At 40.5% G+C, this 24892-nt stretch overlaps 1 protein-coding gene across 2 annotated transcripts in view; it reads right to left on the bottom strand.

Moving 5' to 3' along the window:
* grid2 (glutamate receptor, ionotropic, delta 2) overlaps positions 1–24892 on the bottom strand; it is a 441472-nt gene that overhangs the window by 91629 nt on the left and 324951 nt on the right. For both annotated transcript variants that reach the window (XM_035167013.2, XM_035167012.2), the window contains exons 9-10: positions 6623–6724; positions 864–1061 (exon numbers count right to left, since the gene is read on the bottom strand). In XM_035167013.2, coding sequence (XP_035022904.1) covers positions 864–1061; positions 6623–6724 — 300 coding nt within the window. The remainder of the gene's footprint in view (positions 1–863; positions 1062–6622; positions 6725–24892) is intronic.

Raw genomic sequence — 24892 nt, 5'->3', positions numbered from 1 at the left:
TGTCATTGGAAACTAATATGGCATGTTGGAGTAGACAGATGGACACGGGGAACAAACCTGGCAGCGCCAATGTTTGTGCTGCAAGTTTGTTACCCAGCAGTGAAGTAAATATAGTTTGTGCTAATGGACGACAAAGGTGAAACCACCTCAGCTAACCTGCATGTGGTTGTGTTGTTATAGTTGAAGCAGTTATTATCCACCTGTGCCAATGTATTGCCCACAAACCAGAGGCCTCTCCATCTTTGTGAAATCCACATTTATTGCTTCACTCTCTCTTGAGAAATCTCAAATCCAATTTTTTTTTTCATTTTCTCTGGCACAGTTCCAGTGCCTGCCAGTTGTGACGCATCAAACACACGGATATGCTTGAAATTATCCATATTTTTACTGATGTTTTCCCCTAATATTCAATATCACAGCTCTGAATCTTTGACGTCAGGACCCTCTCTAGTTCACTTTAGGAAACCTGCCTAAGTAGCTAGTGAAGTATTTAAAGTGCTCTCTCCAATTTCAAGAAGTCAAACTCAGCGCTGTGGCAGCATAATTGAAATAACTGCTGCTGAGGTGACATCATTTCTTGCTGGGATGTTATGATTGAACTGTACAAACACAACCTATGGAACTCTAACCTACTCAGCATAAGTGATGCCTGGCATGCACCTTCTTGCAAGCATGCACCAATATATTTGTATAGCAGCCTACAAGTGCATGAAAAGGCAGCAAACACTCCTTTGCAAGTTTATCAGAAAGTTAAATTCTCATTAATCCATTCCCTGTAATTGTTCCCCATTATTCAATTTTATTGATATTGCAGAGTAAGAATATGTGTGTGTGTGTGTACTGGCTTTTTAATTTCTTCTTACCTTGAAGACTAATTCCCCCATCAGTCCGTTCCACTGGCCGTCCGGCTGCATGCTGCCATACTTGTGGTCCGGGGCGACGTAGATCTCGTACTTGAAGCCCAGGTAGTTGGACAGCGCGTCCAGGACGTCGATGGAGAAGCCCTGGTACTTCTTGGGTTTCCCCAGAACATTCTCAGACACCATTACGAACGGCTCCTCCTAGAAGGCGAAAGATCAATCAGTGTGTCAGTGAGTCTGTCAAGCAGCCAATCAATACAGCAGTCATTCAAGCATTAAATCACCCAATTACTCAAGTGGCCCTTAAACCACCACACACACTCATGCCAAAGGTTGGGAGGGTGTTCTCGATAGCCTACATTGCACATTCAAAAAGGTCATTTTGAAGTGACTTAACAACGATCAGATAAACACTAGAAGTAGAAAAACCAAAAACCAAAGCTAAGGATTTTACTGCCTGGACAGTAAAATAATTTTCCTACACTACCACAAACATTTGAATGTTACTAGACCCGAGGTGAATGAGACACACTGCTACCTTTAATCTTTCAAACAGCCCACAACTCTATGCATGACCCTCCTTATAGTTGTGTGCAAATGTGATTTCTGACACCTTTGACATGAGACATGTCACAGTCAGGGTGAAATCTCACCCCAGTGGCTCACATTCTCTTCTCTGGTGGTATGAATGGTTCTCCTCATTCACTGGTTGATTGATGATTAAAAAGGCTCTACAGTGTCTCTAGAGGTCAAAAGTTATACAGAGATAGTCGAGCCGGAATTTGCACATTAAGAAACTGGAAGCTGCAGCAAAGTAAATACCATCAGTGGACTATTTTTATTTACCAGTATGGTAATATGGTTAAAAACAGTGCTGTTTTTCTAACAAGAATTAATTCTGCCCTGTGTTGTGGTACCAAAACAAAAGCAACTAATGTACTTATAAAATTCATTAAATGAAATGCTACCGAAGCACCTTTTTTTTTGTCTACTTGGAATTCCAGGAGCAAAAGAAGATGTACCCCCCACTTTAGTCTTTGCTCGGATATCAGAGTTCCATACTCAGCTTTTTTTCTTATTCACGGAGAGAACCATGTTCAATAATTAGTTTTAAACATAACCTATACAACATTATTAAAATATCTAAAATGCTGAAAATCAATAATTGCACAATGAAATTTAAGGAGATTCATTGCCATCACCATGGCAACTAAACACAGCTTCCTGTTGAAGATACATCACATCGAACAACACTGACATTTTAGGCTGTTTACTTTTATTTACTGTACTTGGCTCGAGCGTTTCATTCAGTTCTCCCCACCACGCACCTCCCATTTCTCCCCCTTTCTCCCTCACCCCTCTTTTTCTCTTCTTTAATAAATCCCTATTGATCAGCGATATGTTTTAGGCCAATATGTCTTTGCAGATTTACGAGGGCCTGTGTGTTATTGACTGGATACTGGCTGCACATTAAGTACACAAATACAAACACGTACACACATATGCGGGGTATGCCACGCATTTACTTGGTGGTTCCTAATCCTTGCTAGCTGCTTTCGTTCAATAACCTATTAGACAGTGAGTGGAGATGCATGCCAAGTCCCCTCTCTCACCACAAGCATCCATCAATCAAGGCAGGAGTACCCACTAACAAACACATCCATACATACTGAATGCCCCCCCAAGTGCCACTGATTGCTTCCCTCTGCGGGTTCTTTAAACCTTTATTAACAAAACGAAAATATGACGGAGAGAACATGTTGTACAAGGGAACAAAGACACTTCTAAATATACATCTCAGGTGAATGCTCACATCTAAAGCAAATTTCCGGGGTAAATTATGCATTGCAAAGATAAATTAAATTTTTGGAACTAAATTGGTGCTGGTGGACAACATCAAGGTTTCATAAACAGTTTTAGAAACATAATCTTCGCTTTAATTGGCTTAGGCACTGCAACATATTGATGAAAACCATACTATTGTTTTGAATAAATCTGAAGTAAAAAAAAAAATGTATGCATGAATTCGGACACAACTTCTATTTTATAAAAATGGTTGGAGGGGTTCTTCAGCTTTTGATTTTCATGCTATCTAAACACTTCCCATAGCTCACTGGTTGGCCGGACTTTGAGCTGCCGGGCTTAATCAATACTCAGTCGATGGTTTCCAGACTAAAACCTTGTAACGAAAAATAACCCTATGAAATGTAGTCTGGCTTTGTAATGCTTTGTGATCAGTCTCTTTTCTTCCTCTGTTGTTATTTTGTTTTCCCTTCTTTCCTCCTGAAAGACAACGGCTGTGATAATACACCATTTAACCAAAACACAAGTCCAGGACGCCTCGCTCTTTCACCATCCATCCATCCATCCTACAATACTTCCCACTTGTCATTCATGCCAACATATTAGGCAATCATTCCCTTCATTTCCTCTTTCTGATACTTCTCCAATCTCTAATCACTCCTCCTTCCCCCTTTCCTTTGGTACAACTGTATCCCCCAGTTTCCTCTTACTGGAAGTACCTCATGGGGTCTCAGCGCTGCTCCTGCGTTTTTGGAGACATGACTTGGGGAAGAAACATCAATTTCCCACAAAGACTAATAACATCTGAAGAGCCCTCTGAGGGAATGCTGGAAATGACAAAGTCATGTGGTGATTTTGCAGCATGGTGCAGCATTTTCAAAAATCCTCTACGGATTTGCCTGAGAAATTGGTGAAATATGCATTTTGAAAAGCTCTAGCAGTCTCTGCAGGAGATTAGATTTCATATCATTATGAAAATGCATTTTCCCTTGGTCTCGGTTTCAATAAAGATGGAGAATATGTATGACATAACAATAGACATGCAGCACTGATCGGGGACTCAAGAAGAAAATCTGTGACTTGTGATGCTGTACCGCAGATCTTTGTCAATTATTTGTAGAAACTGGAACACACTATGGTAAGTCTCTGCTGTTTCCCATATATACAGGTAAAATAGCTTTTATTACAGAGTCCCTGTAGCTTCGGGGTCAAGACACTATGAGCCATGAACAGTTTCTTTTTTTTCCTTACTCTGTGATCTCTGTTTTTAAATGTAACAAAGGCATCAAACAATTACACTTGTGTCAGGTGAACCTTCTGTGTTTTCCCACACCCATCTGGTATTTTTGTTCGCTCACCTTGACCTACACTTTCTTAAAGTTGGAGTCTAGCCATGGTTGAGTCTATTAGTAGTCATTGAGCACTGCGGTGCAATACTGGCATCAAGGACAACAGGGATTTAAGACGGACCGAGTCAGCAGACTGCTAAGTAACTTGAGGAATTACATTCATACTGGAGAAAAGCAACTGTTCACAGTTCACATCCATGCCAAGATTCACTGCCAGTGCATTAAGTGGGAATCATGCCCTTTACACCAGCGCGCGTAGATTTGTGTGGGTTGTATCCAAGGCTAGAAACAAGTGACCCACATGACCATTTAATTTGGAGGGATTCTTGGTGCATATTTTGTAGAAAAACCTTACAAAGTGTTGTGCTGTTTGCCGTTTTGTTTTAATCCACACTTTTCTTTATTGGTGGCTCATTTAGCGTTTCGCCTTTTCACTGCCTTATTGTTATTATACTTACAAATTTAGAAAGGAAAATCAATAGGGTTAGAGTGTTCAGGCTAACTTGAGGATGTTCTGGATGTTGCAGTTAACAGATATCCGAGAGGTGCTGAAAGGATTTGACTTTTTCTCTCAGGTTTTACATAAACAGTCACAAAATGGTCAGTTTCAAGCACTGTGCTGTTCTTTCCACCAGAGCAGATGAAAATGAGCAATGTGATGTAAATAGGTTCAGTTTACCTTCACAGTTATCGGACAGAAAAACAATTTTGCTACATTTCACGACAAGTTAATTAGAAAATATTAAATGCGCAAATTGAATGGAACATTAAATCATTGACAATAATCATAAATCATAATCAATCATCACATCTTGTCTGAAATGTTGCTTGTGGTTACTGTGCACCTCTTCGTCATCCAAAAATACAACTTTAGGTTCATTTGGGGAAAACACTATGATTGCTCTTTCATTAGCTCCAAAAATATGAACTCAAGATAAAAAAGGGACATCTTCTGCCTGTGGCTGCATATTTAGGCCGCCGTAGCTGAACTCACAGCGTGCTGCTCATAAATGGACTAGAACCAGGGAAATGTGGGGGTGCAAGCTCGAAAAAATTAAGTAGCACAGAATATTAGGAAAAGATGAAAACCCAGCTGCTGAGATAAAACATACTAAATCAGGAACATATGCAAGCTAGTGGGTAGGGAGTTATACGCTGTCTGATTTTCCAGCTTTTTACATCCCGAAAATCGAGTTCCTGTGAAGAACACATTGTTATCACGTAGCCGTTTAAACCTACTAATTTAATTCCCAGTGCAAAATATCAATTGAGTTATGTCTGTGAACTGTTACACTGCTGAGCCCTGTATAGGACCATAAACACATAATTAGAATGATGTAGCCATTTGCTGGTAACATCCATTTAATAATCAATACACTCCTTGCTAATCAATGGCACTGATTTAGAGTCTTTAGCCCTAATTGTGGTATGATCTCATCATCAATTAACTAATCAATAACTATTCAACAGTTTGGCGGTGAGAATGAAGGGAACATGTCCACTTGCAGTTTAATGTTTGTGCATGTGTGTTGGTGTGTGTGTCCTAACAAATGCTTTACTGTTTGATTCAGTGTGTTTCAGGGCATTAGTCACTCTGCATGGCAATAAATGAAACCATGCACCTTACAGACAGAAAACGGTTATATTAGAGGAGAGAACACCCAGGGCAACGCACAACAATCTGTTCAAAAGGTCCCTTTAGAACCCTTCATATCATGTACACACACACACGCACGCACGCACGCACCCACCCACACGCACACACGCACACACACACGCAGAGAGAGGATGTGCCCTCTAAACATTCTCCCATAAAAAGAAAACAGTACATTCAGGCGGCACCCTGGACATTTCACACAATTTCTATCTATTTCTGTCTTTAGGCCCTCATGAGGCATCAGTCATCTAGGGTAACAGACACACACACACACTTACACAACCAGAGGTAAAGCCCGAGAAGCAACACAACATGGAACATAAATATGCATTAACAGTACACCTATAGGGGCCAGTCTACACCCGCGATGGGAAAAAGGTGCTATTCAAAAACACAGTTCATATTCTTCTTTCCTTTAAGGGTGATACAAATCAAAGACTGGAGAAAAATTTAGAGAGAGAGACAAAGGGATAGCCTGAAAGATGTCTGGCATTAGCTCTTTCTTCTCTGCTTCTCACTTCAAAGAAGGGATATGAAGAATTTACAGCGGTGAATCTTTAAAGCACTCATGGGATGTACTCAAATCGATGCTGCAGGCGAGACAGACAGAGCTGGAGTCTCACTCTCATCAAGACTCCAACGGCCTCTATCATCCAGCTGTCAACTGTCAAAATGGGAGCTAATGAAATGATGATGGCTCAGTCCATTAGTAAGCTCACCTTGTTACATTTTCATTGTGTTTGAGGTCTCCCCTCAACACTTTCTCTCATAAATGTTTGTTTGCCCCATGCAGGCTCTCAAACTGCTCCAGGAAGACGGAGTTGAATGACTAGCAGTAAACCAGACAACAGGCTGGATTCACAACGGAGCAGATTTCACGATAAAAGGACAATCATATCAAATAATTGAATAAGGCGAGCACATGTAAGAACAAGCAGGTCGGCTGTACTCACCAAAACGGTGACAACGCGTAGCACCACTCCTCTCATGTTATTTTCCAATTTCCTGTCGGTCAGCGTGCCGTTCAAGCCGTGAACTGGGTCCCACATTGCCAGCTGCGAGACACACACAGACATGAGCGTTAGATTCACAGGTTGGACACCCGGTGCAAGCATGTGTGTGGGATCAGAAAGAAATCACAAGAATAACAACATTTTATTTGTGTAGCACCTTTGAAGAAACTCAAAGACACTTTACATAGAATTTAATGGAAAGTCGCACTAAAAACATAAAAGCGTAAGTTGAGTTTTGAGAAGACATTTGACAGTGGACAGGTTGGAGCAGTGAAAACAACAAAAACACACTTGCTTATGGAACAAAGTCAGAAAAGAAATGCAAGTTTGCTTTTGAAAAAAAAAGAGAAGAAAAGAGATGTTACAAGACGCTCAGAGGATTAAAGAAAAGTAACCTGAGAACTGCAAAGAACAAATATATCAACAACTTTCTATTATTTCCCCCTTCTGTATTGACAGATTTGGACATTTTATGTTTCTGAATACACTAAGGCTTATTCCTTGTGCACTGTTAGAGAAGAAAATGATTATTCAAAGGTGTTTTAGGATTCTGACCCAGCCTTCTATGTCTATCAAATTGCATCATAAACTTTTCCCTGGGACCACATTATTTGAGTCCCTAGCCATATTTTCTTCATCTATGTGCTGCCTTCTGCTTTCAATAAAATATTGTTTTTAGCTTCAAAGATCAAACTACCCTGGATTCCCTGTAGAGAGGGAAAAAGTAAGGGGCAAAAAAGTGATTTAGCTGTCTGCAATCCAAAATTTGCACAGCGTGCCTTGCGCAGAGAGGAAAACACAAACACACCGGAGAAGCAGAGGAGCATGCAGCAGAGGTGAAACGTGTGCTGATCCATATTTCTAAGGATTTAAGTTACTGTCAAATGAGCAGTTCAGTCAATTCTGATCAATTCCAAATGGAGATCAATACTCACAGTAAAGATGTAGGTCCTTTTTTACGCCCTGCCATTTAGTTAACAGTAGAAATCCTGTTTGATATTTTGTTGGCAGAATAGAAGACAGGCTACCTCACTAGAATTATAGCTAACTTATATACCATAGTGTGGTCATTGTGCTGCAGTGGGAAACTGTTAGAGAGTAAAACTATACTTGCTTTCATCCCTTTCCATATATCCATAGAAATTTAACTTTGGTTAAGTTTAGATCTGCTGAACTTTGATCAGCCATATCTGACATCCCCATTAGATAAGTAGATTGTGCAGGGCCTTTATAAAGGTATATCGGGGTATTATTTTCCTTTACAGGCCATCTCAGCCATTTATTTACTTTGCCAGATTACACCTCTTCTCAAGTTCTTGCAGGAATGTATGGACAGTTTAATTATCTCTCTGACTGTCCTCTTACGTTTGTTGCATCTCCTGGGACGTCAAACATTAGAACTTAATAAGGCCTATAATTACAAAAAGATCACCGACTTACACATAATTCTCAACATACCTCCCCCTTCAACCTGCACTAAGGTCTCATGAGCCGGATCCAGTCAAAAACACGGGCGGGGATGTACAGGGAGTTTCACTTTCGCGTCACTGCGATACAGAATTATTCTAATTATCATTACAAAATCACTGTGACTTCAAATAGTGGAATTCACTGATAAGCTGCCTGTGTGGCTGCATTTATGTAACTCACACAGCCAGGTGCAGCAGACTGCACTACATGTTATCCTTGTTTGCAGCCTGGAGGGGGAGATGTGGAGCTAGAGTACGAGTCTGACGCGTCTGTCCCACACACATCAAAAATCTGTATCCCCTTATTTTTGTTCTTTCTCCATTTTGTATGCAGAAAACAGAGGCATTTGTAATTTTCAGTTTCTCTGTGGATGAGCCAACTTACTTTTTTTAATGGTACAAAAAACTAGCGCTGTGTAATTCTTCTTGCTACAATCCCAATGTCAACACAGCCCTTGATCAAAGAGTGTGAATGTGTGAGTCTTACGCTATGCGCACATATGTTGCCTGTAACTCTTCCCTGCTATCTTAGTGTATATGTGCAGCGTGTTAACAGGAACGGGTGAGGAGCTGCATGTGAAAGTCAAAAAGATGCAAATGGATCAAAAACAGGAGACAGAGAGGACACACACAAGAGGGCAAGAGATAACTTAACCAAGAGAGAGAGGCACTGGGAGAGCGGGGGAAGAGAGGCGGGAGATGGGGAGCATATGGCAGACAAACAAGATACTGGTACGTGGTGAGCAGAGATGATGAGAGACTTGTAAAAGATAAATTTACAGCGCAGTAGTACTCTAAGTGCTTGTAGAAACATGGCCGTGTATAATCTGTAAAACATCATCTGTGAAGCCACATGCCACCATAAGAGGCCAATGGCACAGAGGGACTTCCACTTCCCTTTCACACCTGAGCTGAGCACGCCTCCAGGAAACCCAGAAAACAGTGCACGTACAGTAACTCCAAAAAACATTCAGATATAAATGGCTATGTTGTTGTAGACTGACTAAAAAAGTGCAGCAGATAATGCAACGTAAATACACTTTAGTAACAATTTTTAATGAGCAACAACACACACACACACACACACACACACACACACACACACACACACACACACACACACACACACACACACACACACAACACACACCAGTAATTCCCAGGAGACTACTATATGTTGGTCTCTAATGCCAGTTGGACCATTTATCAGCCGATAAGAAAAACACATGTGTTTCTCTGATGTGCTAAAGAAAGACTGTGAAACGAGACAATGAATAATGTAAAGATTTAGCAATTAACATTTTGCTGTACCCTTAAAAGACGGTGGCTTGTGTTGCACATCCCACAGTGTTTAACCATCAGCCAATACGATGAGGAGAGACACACCAATCAACATCACGGAGCAATACACTACTCCCGGAGGGGCCGATCAATCAGGACCAGACTGGTCATGTGACTTCACTCCATCCACACTGATTTACAGACCACATGCACATTATACATTAAAGACACATCTAATCTCTTCTTCTCTCACCATTAATTGCATATTGTGTAATTTGAATGATGTGATTCAGTGACCAAATGAGTCACTTCCAGTCACTGCAAAGGCTCTCACAGAGGAGGGTTGGTGTTAATATGAGGTCTGGTCGCCTATAACGAGAACTGTGCACTTGTCGTGTGAACCCGCAACAGAAAGTGGTATCTGCCAAGTTCATGCCGAATTCTGCCAGCCTGACAGCTGAGGATGCTAAAGACGCTATGGATGTTTTAACAGGCCAAAGATGCAGGCAGGTTTTTATCCAGTCCTGCAAATGGTCAGTCGGACTGTGAGAGAGTTAGAGACTTTGACAGCCGGACAAATCAGCGAATTAGAGATATTTAAAGCTGTGTGTCATTATGTGATGGGACAAATTACACAACGGTGCACTGCCACAGTCTAAGTAATCAATTGGAAACACTGCAGTGATGTCATGAGGAGGTTCGTATGAAATGACTTTATTACAATACAGAGATTCAGCATGAGGGTAAACAGATAGGACATGTCACCCCTCCAATGATTTTCATTCTCTCATATCGTGATGACCAGGGGTTAGGGTCAAAATCTCTCAGTGCTCTTTTTGGCACCCCAGTAATATACCTATTATAGCTTTTCTTGACAGTTCCCATATGCATTAGTATTTCTTTACGAGGGCTGGGTTTGATTGCATCTCAGAGAACGAAAGCTGTAAACCGAACAAGGTAACCTCTAACTTGCATTCTCAAAAAAATTAAGTTAAACCCTTCATTAGTGTTGGTGTTGAACGTTAAAGTGTAAAGTGAGCGGGAGTGTGGAGGGAGGACACTCAGACTCTGACATGGTACAAACCAACTGCTGCCTCTGCTCTGATCCTGAAGCAGCAGCACTAATCGTTTTACAGCAAGGGTCCGTATAGTAGAAACTGTTTTCACACTTTCTGTTTCCACTGTTCTACATAGGCTACATCGCCTCGCACTCGATCAAATACAGAGAAACACCAGCTAAATGTTCGGCGCACTGGTGCGACCAAGGGAAATTTCACACTTGACAGACTTAAATGGTGGCACTGTGGAACCCTGTAGTACTATAGTAGTATTGCAATAATAATATTGTACATTTCTCTAATGCTATCACAGCACACCTGGACTTGCCTCACGGATAATTTGGGAACCACTGCTATCAATATAGTTTAAACTTTTCAGACTAATTTACAAATGGTAGATAGTTTACTTCAATCATTTTCAAGGACAGAGAATGAATGAGAAAGAGACAGAGGAGAGAAAGTCAGAACAAAATAAAAGAACCAGTATTACAGCAAAACTGGCTCTGCTACATTATCTGAATATCAATACTTCCACTCTATATTTATAATGTTGTGACTTTCATTTAACAGGAGTGTGGAGGCAGCTTTCCGTGTGTGTGTGTGTGTGTGTGTGCGCGCGCGCGCGAGTCAGAGGCTGCTAGAGTGGCCCATTGCCTCTGCTTATCTCCACAGCTCCAGATAAGGGCTCATTTCCCCCCAACAGCATGAAATAAATGTGCATATGTGGGTGTGGGCGTGTGTGTGCATGTTAAGTGAATGACCCACTGTGTCTAGATCGTTACTTTGTAGACTCGGGCTTCAAAACACTGCCATTAGCATCCCACAATGATTTTCACTCTAAGCATCTACCACTTTCAGGAGAGTGCATTGTTCCTACTATTTCTGTAAGTCTCTACATTTACATCTACATTTTACCACTACCTTTCCCGATTTACAGACACAGACATATTAGTGCTGAAGCTAAACCAAGGCATCACAGACAGATAAACTGCTTGGTGTCTATCTGTTTTGTTCCACTAGGATTATGTATAGAAAAATTGAGTTTAGATCTATTTTCATCTTGTGGCTGCGAACCAGTGAGCAGAAATTTGTTTTCAAGCTGTCAAGCTAACTTAGCTGCCTAACTACTTGTCTTCTGTTGCTAGTTTCTATATTAAAATGCATCAACCATCGACTGGATACAAAGATGGACGTCATGAAAGTCCCTCAGTCATCTTGATTGCCCCCTGGTGGCTATATGGCTGCAGTGTAGGTCATAAACCGTGTTTCCTCCATGTAAGTCGATGGAACATGCGATAAGATAACAACAATTCTCAAAGATGGTTCCTGTCATTTTAAGTTCTTATCACACAGATGTAGTGCTCATTTGTCCAGGAAGTTGTGAGCGATCGATGGGACTTCAACTTCGCGGCTCCACACAATGATCATAAATTACGTCAAAAACACAAAATGGCAGCAGCCGTATCCTGGATTAGCTTCATTTTTGTCCAAAAGAAGGTAGCGGTAAGATTGTCTCCCTTTATACACAGTGTATGTCTCCAACCACTATCTCACTGAGTGCTTTAAAAGGATTTGAAAATTTTAATTACATTTTTACAGCACCATATTAAAAAGAAAATGCCATTCACTCATTGTTAGTTTGAGGAATTGATCAGTAAAACAAAAAAAAGTTCTCCCAAAGCTTGAGTTCCGCGAATATTAAAATCTGTGAAGCCATCAGGAAACGTGGGCATTAAAATGTTTACTATCATTTGTGTTTGTTTATCGATGCCATTAAAATCATCATGTCTAATGTGATGGCAATAAACTGAAAAACAATACAACATGGAGCGTTGGTAAATTCGTAGCCTTAATGTAGCTCTGAGGGGGAATCGATGCTGCATCTGTAGGAACAAACAGATTCAAGCAAACAAAATGATATGAATAAGTGTTGGTTTATTCGTATCACTCTCACTAGCAGCTGTTGTCATTTTGCAGAGGTGATAAGTGAGATTTGGTATATCTCACAGCAGGGCATTATGTTTTCTCATCACAGCTTGATGTTTCCTCCAGTCATTTGTTTTCGTTGACTTTTTTTCCCCATGTTGTTTTTTTTCTTCAGGGTACTCAGAATGGGAGCAATGGTTTGCACCACTATCTGTATTCTGTGGATATAACCCACTTGTTTTTAATAGTTTATGGGACAATATTTGTTTTGGTGACAAAAAAAATAAAGTGATATGTGCCCCAATTGCAAAGTGAATACTCCAAGTGTGGTGTGTTAATGTACATGTACAGAGGTGTGGTGCATGTTGTACTCCCGTGTACGTCTTGATATATACGCAGATATACAGATATATCCCACATTTATGAGGCGTCAATGAACGCACAGTACCTTCATCGCATACCTACGGTGGCCCTGAGAGATCAACGCAATGCAACTTAAGAAAACACATGCAAGTAGACAAAACACAAGCAAAGTAAGAAAACATCTTCATCAATTTGACAACACAACACAACACGCACAACTAAACGCGCTGCAATTACAGAAAACGACAACGGAAGTGTCTCCAGGGGACACATAAAAGTGATGGACACGTCCGGTTGTTGTTGCTGCCGCAGTTTGGAGTTGTTAAAGTCGGTGTCCGTATGATATTGGAAAATGTGATCGCATGATTCAGATATTACTGCAGCTGTCTAATGTTAACCGAGCTTACTATTAGCCTTCCAATTCAAAAATACGAAATACAACGAAATAAACACAATTTAAAAAACGGACGTGTCCATCACTTTTAGTTGTCCCCTGGAAACACTTTCGTTGTTGTTTTCTGTAATTGCAGCGCGTTTCTGTAATGTGTTGTGTTGTGCGTAATGTGTTGTTTTGTGTTGTCAAATTGATGAAGAGGTTTTCTTACTTTGCTTGTGTTTTGTCTACTTGCATGTGTTTTCTCAAGTTGCAGTGCGTTGAGCTCTCAGGGCCACTGTACATATAGTACCTGCTATGGTTAAAGTACATGTATATGTGTGCTTTGGCAGGATCTAACACATACAATAACTGCACACTTCACCTTATCATTGGATAGATATCTAGTTGTGTGAATACGTGCATGTGGGTAAAGGTCAGATTTGTGTTGCTGCAGTTGCTGTTTTTTTTCTTACATTTTTAAACCTAAACCTACAATTTTGTACATCAAGTAACTCCGTAGTAGTTTCACATTGGCAAAGTGCTGATTTGATCTTCATCCAAGTTAATTCAGCCTGACTTCTAATCGAGGACTCACTGAAATTAAGTGCACCTACTGGTTTAGTGAGCAGTATTATCTTGTTTGCATTTCACCAAACCCACAGATTAAGCTGAAAGTGGATTAAAACATCATTTTTGTATTAAATTACAATCAACTTTCCATCAAGAAAATATCGCAGCTTATTTGATAATCTACTATGCTGAAAAATATAAATCGACTCACAAATAAATAATAGAATTAACAAACTTGATATAGGGCCCTAACCCTGTATATTTAGTGACCAGCAGCAGCAAGATGCCTTCATCCCTTTGTGTAATGCCTGTTTCTATTGTCAGTCTACGTAAATTGTGTTTGGAGGTGTGGTCAGATCTTAGCTGCCTCCAGTGGGTGGGAACAGTTCAGTAGCTCATACTCGGGCACTTTAAGGGATGTGTAACCACACATATTTAAAAGTAATTGGATTTTGAATGAGTGCTGTGAGGGGGCCAAAGGAGTCATTTACTGCTACAACTCTCTGCAGAACTCACCCACCGTTTCTAAAATGCACACACCACACACATCACAACAGACACACAATCAAACAGCCTGTAGGTATTGTCTGGTTTAAATGGCTTCGCACAGTCACTGAGGGGTTTTTTGGGGCCTCGTGAATTTCCCACTCTCGGTGGCAAACACATAAAAGCACCCTGTGCAACAATCTGTGGCTTTTGGTTGCGGTTGTCACATACATGAATAGTCGGCGATCACAAACACAAATCGATGCCGGGTGACATTTTTAAGGAACAGAGCTGGAAACGGTGCATAGTGTTCTGAAAGCGATTAGAAGCTGAGACAAAATCAATATGCAGTGGCAAAAACTAAAACCATCAGAGAAAATATGAAGAGAAAAATTCTACCCTACAGTGCCTTAAATTATTCCTGGTAAACAAAGAGCAGCTCCCCATGACCTGGGTTATTTCGGTATTAACTGCCCCACATCATGAGCTCCACCAGTGAAGGGAGAGATTTGGTTTTGGGCTGGCTAATGCAGTGCAATATTGAATTGTTTGGGTAGAATCCTCACATCTCCTTGCAGTTTATCTTGCTCTTCACCGACAGCTAAGAAAACTAGAATATTGTTTTTCATCCGTCTATTTCTAAACTATCTCTTTTCCCCATGCTAACCTTGTTTCATCTGCCAAACACTGGTGTGTCGCTTCCAGCCGCTGCCGCTGTGTCACACTTGCTCTGTTGTCTTTGCCAAGCACTCACGTCTGCCACTGCAGTAAAGAGACAGTAGCCGGGCACAAACGCAGACAAGCTGCTGAGCAGTTTTTCGCTGCTCTCGTCTACCGCTCCCTCCTCCAGCGTCCCCCCCCCACCCCTCCCCTCTCTTTCTCCCCTGTTGGTGAGCAACATGTGTGTCGGCGGAGTCTCCAAACAGCTTGCACACCGAGCCGTCCTTCTGTCCTCTCCCCTCTCCATCTTTCCTTCAATCCCTTTCCCAGTTCTTTTCAGCCCACAGACCCCTCTCTCCATCTCTCCCTCTGTGTCTTTACTCTCTCCGAGTCTGTCATCTAACAGAGAGGGGACAGCTTGTTGCAGCATGCAGGCCACGCTGCACTGATATCACTGCTCTGCACCAACGGCTGCCGGATCTCCACCTTATAGTCTGTGTGCCCATCCACTCTGCTCCCTCAGTGAAAAGTAGTTCCTTTCCAAGCACGTACGGTTGGTATTATGTTATATTCTGCTGCATGAATGTATTCCCACACATCACTCATCTCGTCTCACAGACCTTCACAAACACTGTTCTCTTCGTTCCTGCCCTTTCGACTCACTTCTTTTAATTGACAGTGTTGTTCTAAGCTGATGTTATGATGAAATTATAAAATAAAGTCAGCCTATTAAAATCATTATTATCTCTGTCTACCTGTATAGCAACTATATTTGAATTGGCTTCCTCGAAAACAGCCACAAGGGCAAATTAAATATTGCTGGCAAGCAGGGTTGCTGGCTTTTCTTTTCGATGCATGTGGTCAAAAAAAACCAGATTTGTGTATTCAGAGCTCATTCATAGAGACTTGATGTGATGTGTTTGAAGGTGCATTCAAACACATGAAAACGGTAGAGGTATGGCAGACGGAAATGTTCAGTGTACCTCAATCACAACGTCAGCTGAGGGGAACTTAAAACTTAATTAATTTGCAACACTGCATGTAAAACGCTGTGATAATCAGTGAACAAGAAAAAACCTCTAAAACCTACAGAACCAATGATCCGACCTGACGTCTCTTTAGCTTCGCCACTAATTATTGTAGAATGGGCGATTGACGACAACCGTGGGTATATTTCATTCCAGTTCGGAACAGTTTTCACCTCCAGAAAATCACCTTGGGTGCCGTTACTGTCATTCAATCATTTAACTGCACTTGGAGGAGCTCCACAAGGTAATATCAGAGGGAATAATAGATGACACTTTGCTCGGAAAGAGCCTCGCTTTACAGTAATGCTCATGTTTTACAGTTCTGATGGACAGGCCTATAAGAAAGTAAAGAATGGGCTGCACGTGTACTGTTATGAGGGTCTTGACATCTGTGTGTGTGACCTGTAACAAGCCTGTATTGGACTGTACAACATTATCTACAGTGATGCAATCTAAAAAAAAGTATCTCGCGGAAACAAAGTATTCTTTCATTTGTTTGTGTTCTACTGACAAACAACCATTTCTATCAAATTCACCTTTTATTGTGAAAAAATTACACGATTCAAACATTTAATCAAGTACTAATAGAGATTGTATTGTGAGTCTACTCTGTAATTTGAGCTTCAATAATTAACCTATGTTAATCATTATATATTCAAATATTATCATCTTTTTATACCTGAAATAACTAAACACTGGTGAGCTCATGGTCATTACGTTGAGATGCTACACAAATGACAAAGTCCAAATGATTATTTATGTCTGATGTTAATTTATGTACTTTTCTTTTGTCTACTTGACATCTAGTTGACTACAAATAAACACCGTCTGTAAATTCATGACACAATACTTAAAACATGTTTATTTTATTGTTTGGAAAGCCTGAACATTTTGTATATTCTTCACTATATTTTACAAAAAAAATGTCTGACAGCAGGAGAAAGTTACTTGAAGTGTTTTTCCTGCACTCCTGAACATGCAGCTTACACAGCACCTACTGCCAGAAGAGATCATTACAAAACTCTGGACTTGCAGGACAAGTGAGCTCATGAGAACGTAACAGAAGATTCCTGGGACCCGCTTTTGGACAATGGTGCTTGAGAATAGAAGAGAAGCTTCACTGATTTTTGCCTCCTCACGGAATGAAGATGGTCTAATCAGTGAGTTCACCCATTGCACCATTTGATTGTGAATTAAAATCTGAACCTAAATGGGCATATGGTATGTTTGCTTCTTTGGATATAGGAGCCCTCCAGCAGTCTGATATCACCTGGTTAAGAGGGCTTATGAAATTTAAATGTGAGATGTGTATTGGATATTGGAATAGCCACAACTGATGAATCTACCCTTGAGAGACAAATCTGTAATCATATAGAAAAGCCTGTGTAGGTCAGGGTTACAGAACAATTTATATTATTAATAATAACCTTCACCAAGGAGATTGTTTTTGTCTGTTTGTTTGTCTGTCTGTTACATGCAGGATTTCACAGAAAACTAATGGACAGATAACCATGAAACTTGATGGAAGAGTGTGGAAAATAATTTAGTTTTGGCACAGATCAAGGCCATTTCTTCTACATTTGTGTTTCTTCTAAAATAATGATTCATGGCTCTTGATGAAAACAACCATGGGAGTTAAGTGGACTGATATTTATGAGTGTGTGCAATTTGGTGCAGAACCACCAAAAGAATCCAGATCTAGTGACATTTAATGTGGTTTCATAAGGGAACTGTTGGGCCTTTACAGAGAGGTGCATTATCATTCTGTGTCATTGTGTGTGTGCGTGTGTGTGTGGAATGTGTTGGCCTGTATACAAACTTTCAGCTTAAATGTGCTTTTAAATACTAAACTTTAAATGAGTGAGTAACTTCATAATTAAAATGTATTATCATTTAATTTATTTTGTGTCCTTTCTTAATTGAAAAAGGAGCAAATGTTTGAACAATTACTGCCTCAATAAATAAAAATCACGAATGCAGTCCAGTTGCCATAACATCTCTTTAGAATCAATTTACCTGTGTTCGAGATATGTTTGGCAAATGAGAATACATTTGTTTTTGCAAACCTAAGTGAACTGAGAGGAACCTCATCAGAGAGAAACACATTACAAATGAATGACTAGGTGCACATTATTTGTGTTTTTGTTGTTTTCATATATGGGACATTTGGTCTCTTTCACTTTATGTCACCAACTCTTCTAAAATTTCCCATCTAGCTAGTATTTGTGCTAAATGCAGGCAGGCTTACTTCTGTAAGTCTTCAGGCATCTCTGCTCTCTTTCACATGCAGGAAGGAATAGCTACCTTACACAAGTGTATTGGTAGATGATATTTAAACTTGTGGCTTGGACCCTTGAAGTGTTTTGTTTCTCTCCTGCTATCTCTGTTCAGCGATACTTCACACATACAGCGTGCAGGGAGAGACAGCACTTAAAAATTATGCAAACCTACATGTGTGCTATGCCTCCAAACATAAACACACACACACACACGCATATAGTGTGCATAGCATATATTCTTGTGTTTCTATTATAATGATGACAATCAGTGCTGAATACATACCCTATACCCCCTTGCTGTAATCTTAAACATCACAACTAAATGCCTAACCCTAACATTACCCCTCGTAATGCTCATTCAGAGTGTTGTGTTGTGTTCTAACCCTAATCTAACCCTGCCAGTGGCTCGGGGACCAGTTCCTTTTGTCAACTGGATATTTTAATTTACATTTTTTACAATTATTTATTTTACTTCTTAATTTTGTGTTGGATTTTAATACTCCTTTTCGTTTTCATGTTATTTTAAATGCTGGTGCCTAACCTTAACCAAGCCCCTACCTCGAGTGCTGTGTTCTAACCTCAACCTAACTCTAACCTGCACTAAAGATGCATTTACAGATGAAGAAGTGCCACAGGGACTGTTAAGTGAAGTTAAGCACAGCAGGAATAATCTGAAGTCATTAAATACCACTGAGTTATAAATAATGCATGTACATGCATAGGGTTAGAAATTCTACATGTGTGCACGTACTGTGGTGAGATATCATAATGGGATGAAATGTAAAATTTGCCTTTGAATTATGGTCTTAAGCCATCAGGGGCCTGACATGTTCAGCATGATTATACGTTTGTTTGCAAAACCTGTGTGAATCAAACGTGTGGGGGGGGTTATCTTAGTGATGTGCATTCACAACACTAATACGCTATCACTGGGGGGGGTTTCATTCAGCTCATCACAGGTGATTCATGAAACATCTTCAGAAGAAGCAGGTTTTGTGGATCATCACTAAAACTTTGTGACTTACTACCTTAGAGAGGCAGAAATACACGACTCTACATGAAACTCACTGGATTTCTGTTTTATAAGTGATTCTGCACAGAACCACTACACTTTCATCGAGACAAAATGTTATTATTGCTCAGATATTTTGAATATGTATGAATATTGTCTATATGTAATATTTTCTATATAATACATATTCAAGCAAACACCATGGGACAGTGAGACTGGGAAATTCTGCAGAACCCGTTCTTAGTAATAATAAGTAGGTAATCTATTGCTACAGAAGTACAGAGTGTATATTAAAAATGAAAAGTATAATCAGTGAAATTAGCATACTAATTCAATTTGCTCATAATAGGACAAGAGCAATCATCACAACATTCACATCAATGGCAAATTCTAGAATGCAGTTCAAATTACTTGGTAGATTTTCTTTGATCAAATTACTGATCATTTTTTCGAGGCAAAAACATGTTTTGTGTCTCTGTAACTTTGGTTTAATATCTGCTGAATTTATTCTGTTTGTTTGGTTGTATAACATATATAAAAAAAGTTTAATTTCAAAGGAGACCAGAGTTATAATGACGCCCCAAAAAGAAGTTTCATTTAGTTTTTGTTCATGCTGGTGCAGACATCTGGTGGGTGTGGGTTCAACTTGCTGCGTGAAATCTCAATATCAATCAAAATGCGAGCGTCTGGATTTAATCCAAAGTACCTGTTCATTGTTAGAGTTAATAACCCCAGTGGTCTTGAGAAAGCAGAAAAATGACACTGAGCAAATCAATACTCAGATTGTCAGCTGCACTCAGGTAGTTAACCAGCGTGTCAGTCCCTCTGACAGTCAGTTCACTAAGAGAGCTGGTCAGTCACTCAGTAAATGTGCTGAAACCTTGACAGGTCCGGTAGACAACCGACCGCTGCACATCACGTACTGTACCTCTGAGGGAACGGACACTGACATTCTCAGTCTGTGAGAGTGTGTGCGTCGCACGCGTGGACAGTTAGGGACCGTTCTGCTGCCTTTCCGGTCGAGAATAGGCTGACACTCTCGTCTTCTCAGCTTTCCAACACTCACACATATACACAGACAAAAACACTTTTGTTCCTGTCAGTCTGATTCCCGATGTTCACCGAGGGCCTGTCTCTGAGCCTGGTTGCGTCCATAAGCAGTCGTTTTGTTGCATTAACACATCTCTTGACCTTTCCAGCTAACTGACACTTGTCTAGCGGGACGAGACAACAACACAGATAGGGAGGATGGGGGCGAGACGTGAGAATAAATAGATGGATGGATCATTGTGGATATGCAACAAAGAACGACCTTCACAACAGCAGACACATGCACGGATGCACTTAGGGCTGAGGGTGAAAAAAAGCGAGAGTCAAAAAGCCACTTGAAGCAGCGGTCTCGACATCAGGAGGAAGCTAAGAGGAGGTAAAGTTGAACTAATGTGCTATAAAAGGGCAGATCCACCTTTTCACATTAAAACACGATTTAAATTAAATTCAGGACACATAATATTCTTCTCTTTGTTCTCACCCGTTCTTTGCCTACGGCTTTCCTGCCCCCAAAAAAACTAATATATGTTTTCAGGTGAATTGCTCTGGGGAGGGCAACTTTTACTCATTCAGAATATCAAATGTTGAAGCAGCAAAATGTTTAAAATAAACCCTCTGTGACACTGATGAAAGTATAAAATGTAAAGTGGGTGCCTTAACACCCTTAAGCACCTGCACAGCCAAACATCCCACAGGGAATATCAAACCCCTAAACCCTGACAAAGAGATTATCGAGCTTGTATACATTTCCATATATACGCTGACTAATTTGACAGGTGCTTTAATCCAAAGTGACAACTGAGGGACGACACTACAGCTTCAGTATAGTAGGAGACCTTGAAGCCAATACTAAGTAATACATGTGTCCAATAGGACGAACTGTAGGATATCAGGTTGAGAAAAGCACAGCTAGTTAGGCATGTTTGGTGTTACGGTGTAAAGTTAAAGTATCTACACAGTATTATGAGTACTATGTTCACCTGCGATGTGTCGTCTACTGACTGAAATACCATGTTTTGATACCAGAGTCCATCAGTTTCACCCAAAATCTCCCAGGTTATTCACACATGGACTTACATCAGTGTGATAAGAACTACCTACAATGACAGAATCCATCTTTGAGAAAAATATATTTGACGAGTATGATGGTCTTTTAAGTTTGGTCCCATCAACTAACATGGAGTAGGCAGGATATATGACTGAATAATGCAAATAAACGGGAGCGACACCAAATTCGCTTCACCCGCTCAAGTTTAAATATTTGGACTCAAGCGAAAGATTTGCGTGGCACAATGTCTTGACAGCCAATCAGCGTTGAGCTTCTCCCACATCCAATGCACTGATGTAGTATCAGAAATGACAAAATTATTGTATTTTTGGCGTATGTGGGCATCCCGAGCTGTATGCTACAACCTGCTAGTTATATTGAGACCGGGAAAGCAAGCAGACGAAGAAGAAGTTCTGAAAATATGTATCTCTAACTTACGGAAGAGAGCGGGTGGATATTTGTAGACTGCGTTAGGTAAAGACAAATGATCATGCAGCCTTTGATACAGAGGACCTCAGATTACTTACTGAGTCCTGTTTGTGGTCAGGATCACGCAACATAAACACTGATTAATGTTAGCGAAGGGCATCAATTGACTCATGTTGACGTTTTCAGTGTAAAACCGAGACCACAATCTTTTCCTCACATTAACCAAACCCTGAGAGTCCCTTAACCCAAGCATTACGTTTTATCATGCTTTAACTGCTGTGAGCAGATGGGATATTTCATGAGAGAACGTTGTCGGGAAAATTGACTGAAAATATGGTGTCAGTCGATGTTTCACGGACGTGTCCAGTAAATAAGCTTGATTACAATTTCTAGGAAAAGGGTCACTCATGAACATCCCAGCAGGAGATGCAGGAGGAGCACAACGAAGTGCCTAATCTTTTCATGCGTCCCTCACATCTTGCATTATGTCGAGGGAGGCGGAGCACCACAGGGTAAATCACAGGGAGGTCGGACGGGGTAAACCGCAGTAATAATAAGTAGACATGTAAAGAAAACACACACAAGGTGGTGATGTGTGGAGTTCAGAGGGACTCAGGAGAACTCGACATGGAGCAGAACAGTGTCGATGTTTGTGCAGTAATCTGTGCACTCATAATGTTTCCCTACATAGCGTGTGTAAGACCGCGTGATATGTGCATTTCCTGTCTGTAAGGTCCACGAGTGTCCGTGACCATGTAAATATCTTACGTGTGTGTGTGTGTAAGAGGTATGTGGGTGGGTGTGTGTGTGTTCACACTCTTGAGTATTTGTGATCCACAGAGGCATGCCGTGCTAGGCAGACTTTGGCTGCTGTAATCCGAGGTTTACACGCTGTAATGCTGCTGAAAGCCTGCAGCCCTGGCTGGCAGAGAGGAAGACAGGGAGAGCATAAGAGAGGGAGAGAGGGGGGAGGGAAGGAAGGAAGGACATTATAGAGGAGACATAAGGCAGTAAAGGCGGTCGTAAGAAACAGGGACTGATGAATGAAGGGAAAGAAAGGTGTAGATGGAGAAATGAAGGGAAGGAGGAGGATAGAATGTACTGTAAGAAAGGGGTGAACAGCGATTGAGTATAAGAAAATGCGGTTTCACGAATCCCATCAATACCGTTAATAAAAATGTGATGGACAATTATTTCCTACAAAAACGACAATAATTTTAAAGAACGATGGGAAAAAAACACCTGGACTAAATTCTATTCATCTTAAATCCATTTCTATATAAATCTAATGACTGGAACATTGTGGCTGTATTTAATTTAGTGTTTAAATCAAAAATGAACAAAATGCCCAATAAGCAACAGATGGAATTAAGATTTATTTCTACTTCTTTTCTTTCTAAATGTTTTTTTCCGGAGAGGTTGGTTTGCAAGAATGACTTGGCGAGTTTACCCGCAAAACTATGTGTGCCCACACTCCATCTGGCAGAGTGCTGGAAACCTCTGCTCTTTTTGAACCTTCACTTCATTTTGTGTTTCAATATGGCCATTCAGTTGGCAGGGACATTTGTTCAGAGTAACCATTTTCCCCATACACATACAGAGAGACTTGGCATGAAGCCCTGTTGGGAAATTCAGCTCCATTGAAAAAAATCTCTCTCTATATATTGTTCTCGTTAGTATTTATTCAGGAATTGATGCAGGCCACTACCAGCGTAAACTCACCCCACCTACCAGCCTGCTATCCCCAGTGTCACCCAGAAAGAGTTTGGAGAAGAACTCATCCCACTAAACTTATTCCTATGTTTTATCGACAGAAAACAATGGTGATGAAGAATCAATTCTGTACATTTAACCAATCTTCTGAACTACTGTTATTCTAGTCAGGCTTTATCAAGTCAACTGCCTGAAAGATCATTTTTATTTATGGACAGTTCTTTACAGAAATAGAATATAATAGAAACACAGGCCTGCTTAATGTAATGTCCAGTCATCCTATATTTTAAAATCTGCACCTGCACAATTTGAGAAATGTGTTTTTCATCTCCACAATGTTATCCTCTTGTATTAGCAAAATGCCAAGTAATAATTATTAGTCTTATACTCAGTTATTATTTTGTATATTTTGCATATGATTGAATAAATAAAAAATCTAACTTCAGTGAACGTGATCAAATAAGGTTTGGGTGAAGAGACAATTGTCTTCTTCACATTTCTGCTCATATTTGCAGAATGCTGACAATGTGATATTCGTACATTTGAAAGACTAAAAGCCAGTTTTTAGGATTAGAAATGCTGCCTTTTTGACAGGAAGGCGAAATAGAGAAGAGGATGAACAGAACAAATTCTACCAGCATTAGTTTGGGCATGATCTGAAGCTGCAGAGTTAGGACAAATATAGACAGTCCAGAGGATGGATCACCCCCACCTGGTATAATTCAGTGGCCCAGTGAAAGCCTGCACCTTAAGGAGCAGACAGTGAAGTCAGAGAAGACGTAATGAGAGAGAGAGAGAGAGAGAGAGAGAGAGAGAGAGAGAGAGAGAGAGATTCAAGTGCAGAATGAGATGACAGGAAAATAAATGAGAGGAGAGGAAATGAAATGAGAGGGAGGGCTGACAAGAGGTGGAAGAAGAGGGAGGAAAAGATGGATGGCATCTCAAACCAATGCAAATCTGTTTCTCACACTGTAATCGCTTTAGTTTGCGTAACCACACACACACACACACACACACACACACACACACACACACACACACACACACACACACACACACACACACACACACACACACACACACACACACACACACACACACACACACACACACACACACACGCACACACACACATCCTTCTTCCCTCTGCTTGTTAAGCCTATACGAAAATCTACTGTAGACGTGGTGATTCACTCACAGATTATTCTGTGATAGGATTGTTTGGTATTCATTCCCCTGCTGCACTGAGATTCGCTGGGTTGTGAGTTTGTGCGTGTGTGTCTCAGGGAATATGGACGACAAACCAGGGGCAGTTATTAAAAACGCAATAAAAGATAAAGAGAAATTAATTTCTCTCATTCCCAGAATTGAACACTGATTGATAAAAGCAATATTGAAGAGAAGTTTTGATTAAGTTCCCTTCCGACCAAAAACACATTTTGATCAGGAGATTGCCTACATT

This window comes from Hippoglossus stenolepis, chromosome 9 (assembly GCF_022539355.2).
Source record: "Hippoglossus stenolepis isolate QCI-W04-F060 chromosome 9, HSTE1.2, whole genome shotgun sequence".
Taxonomy (NCBI): Eukaryota; Metazoa; Chordata; class Actinopteri; order Pleuronectiformes; family Pleuronectidae; genus Hippoglossus; species Hippoglossus stenolepis.
This window is presented reverse-complemented; position numbering and strand designations above follow the sequence as displayed.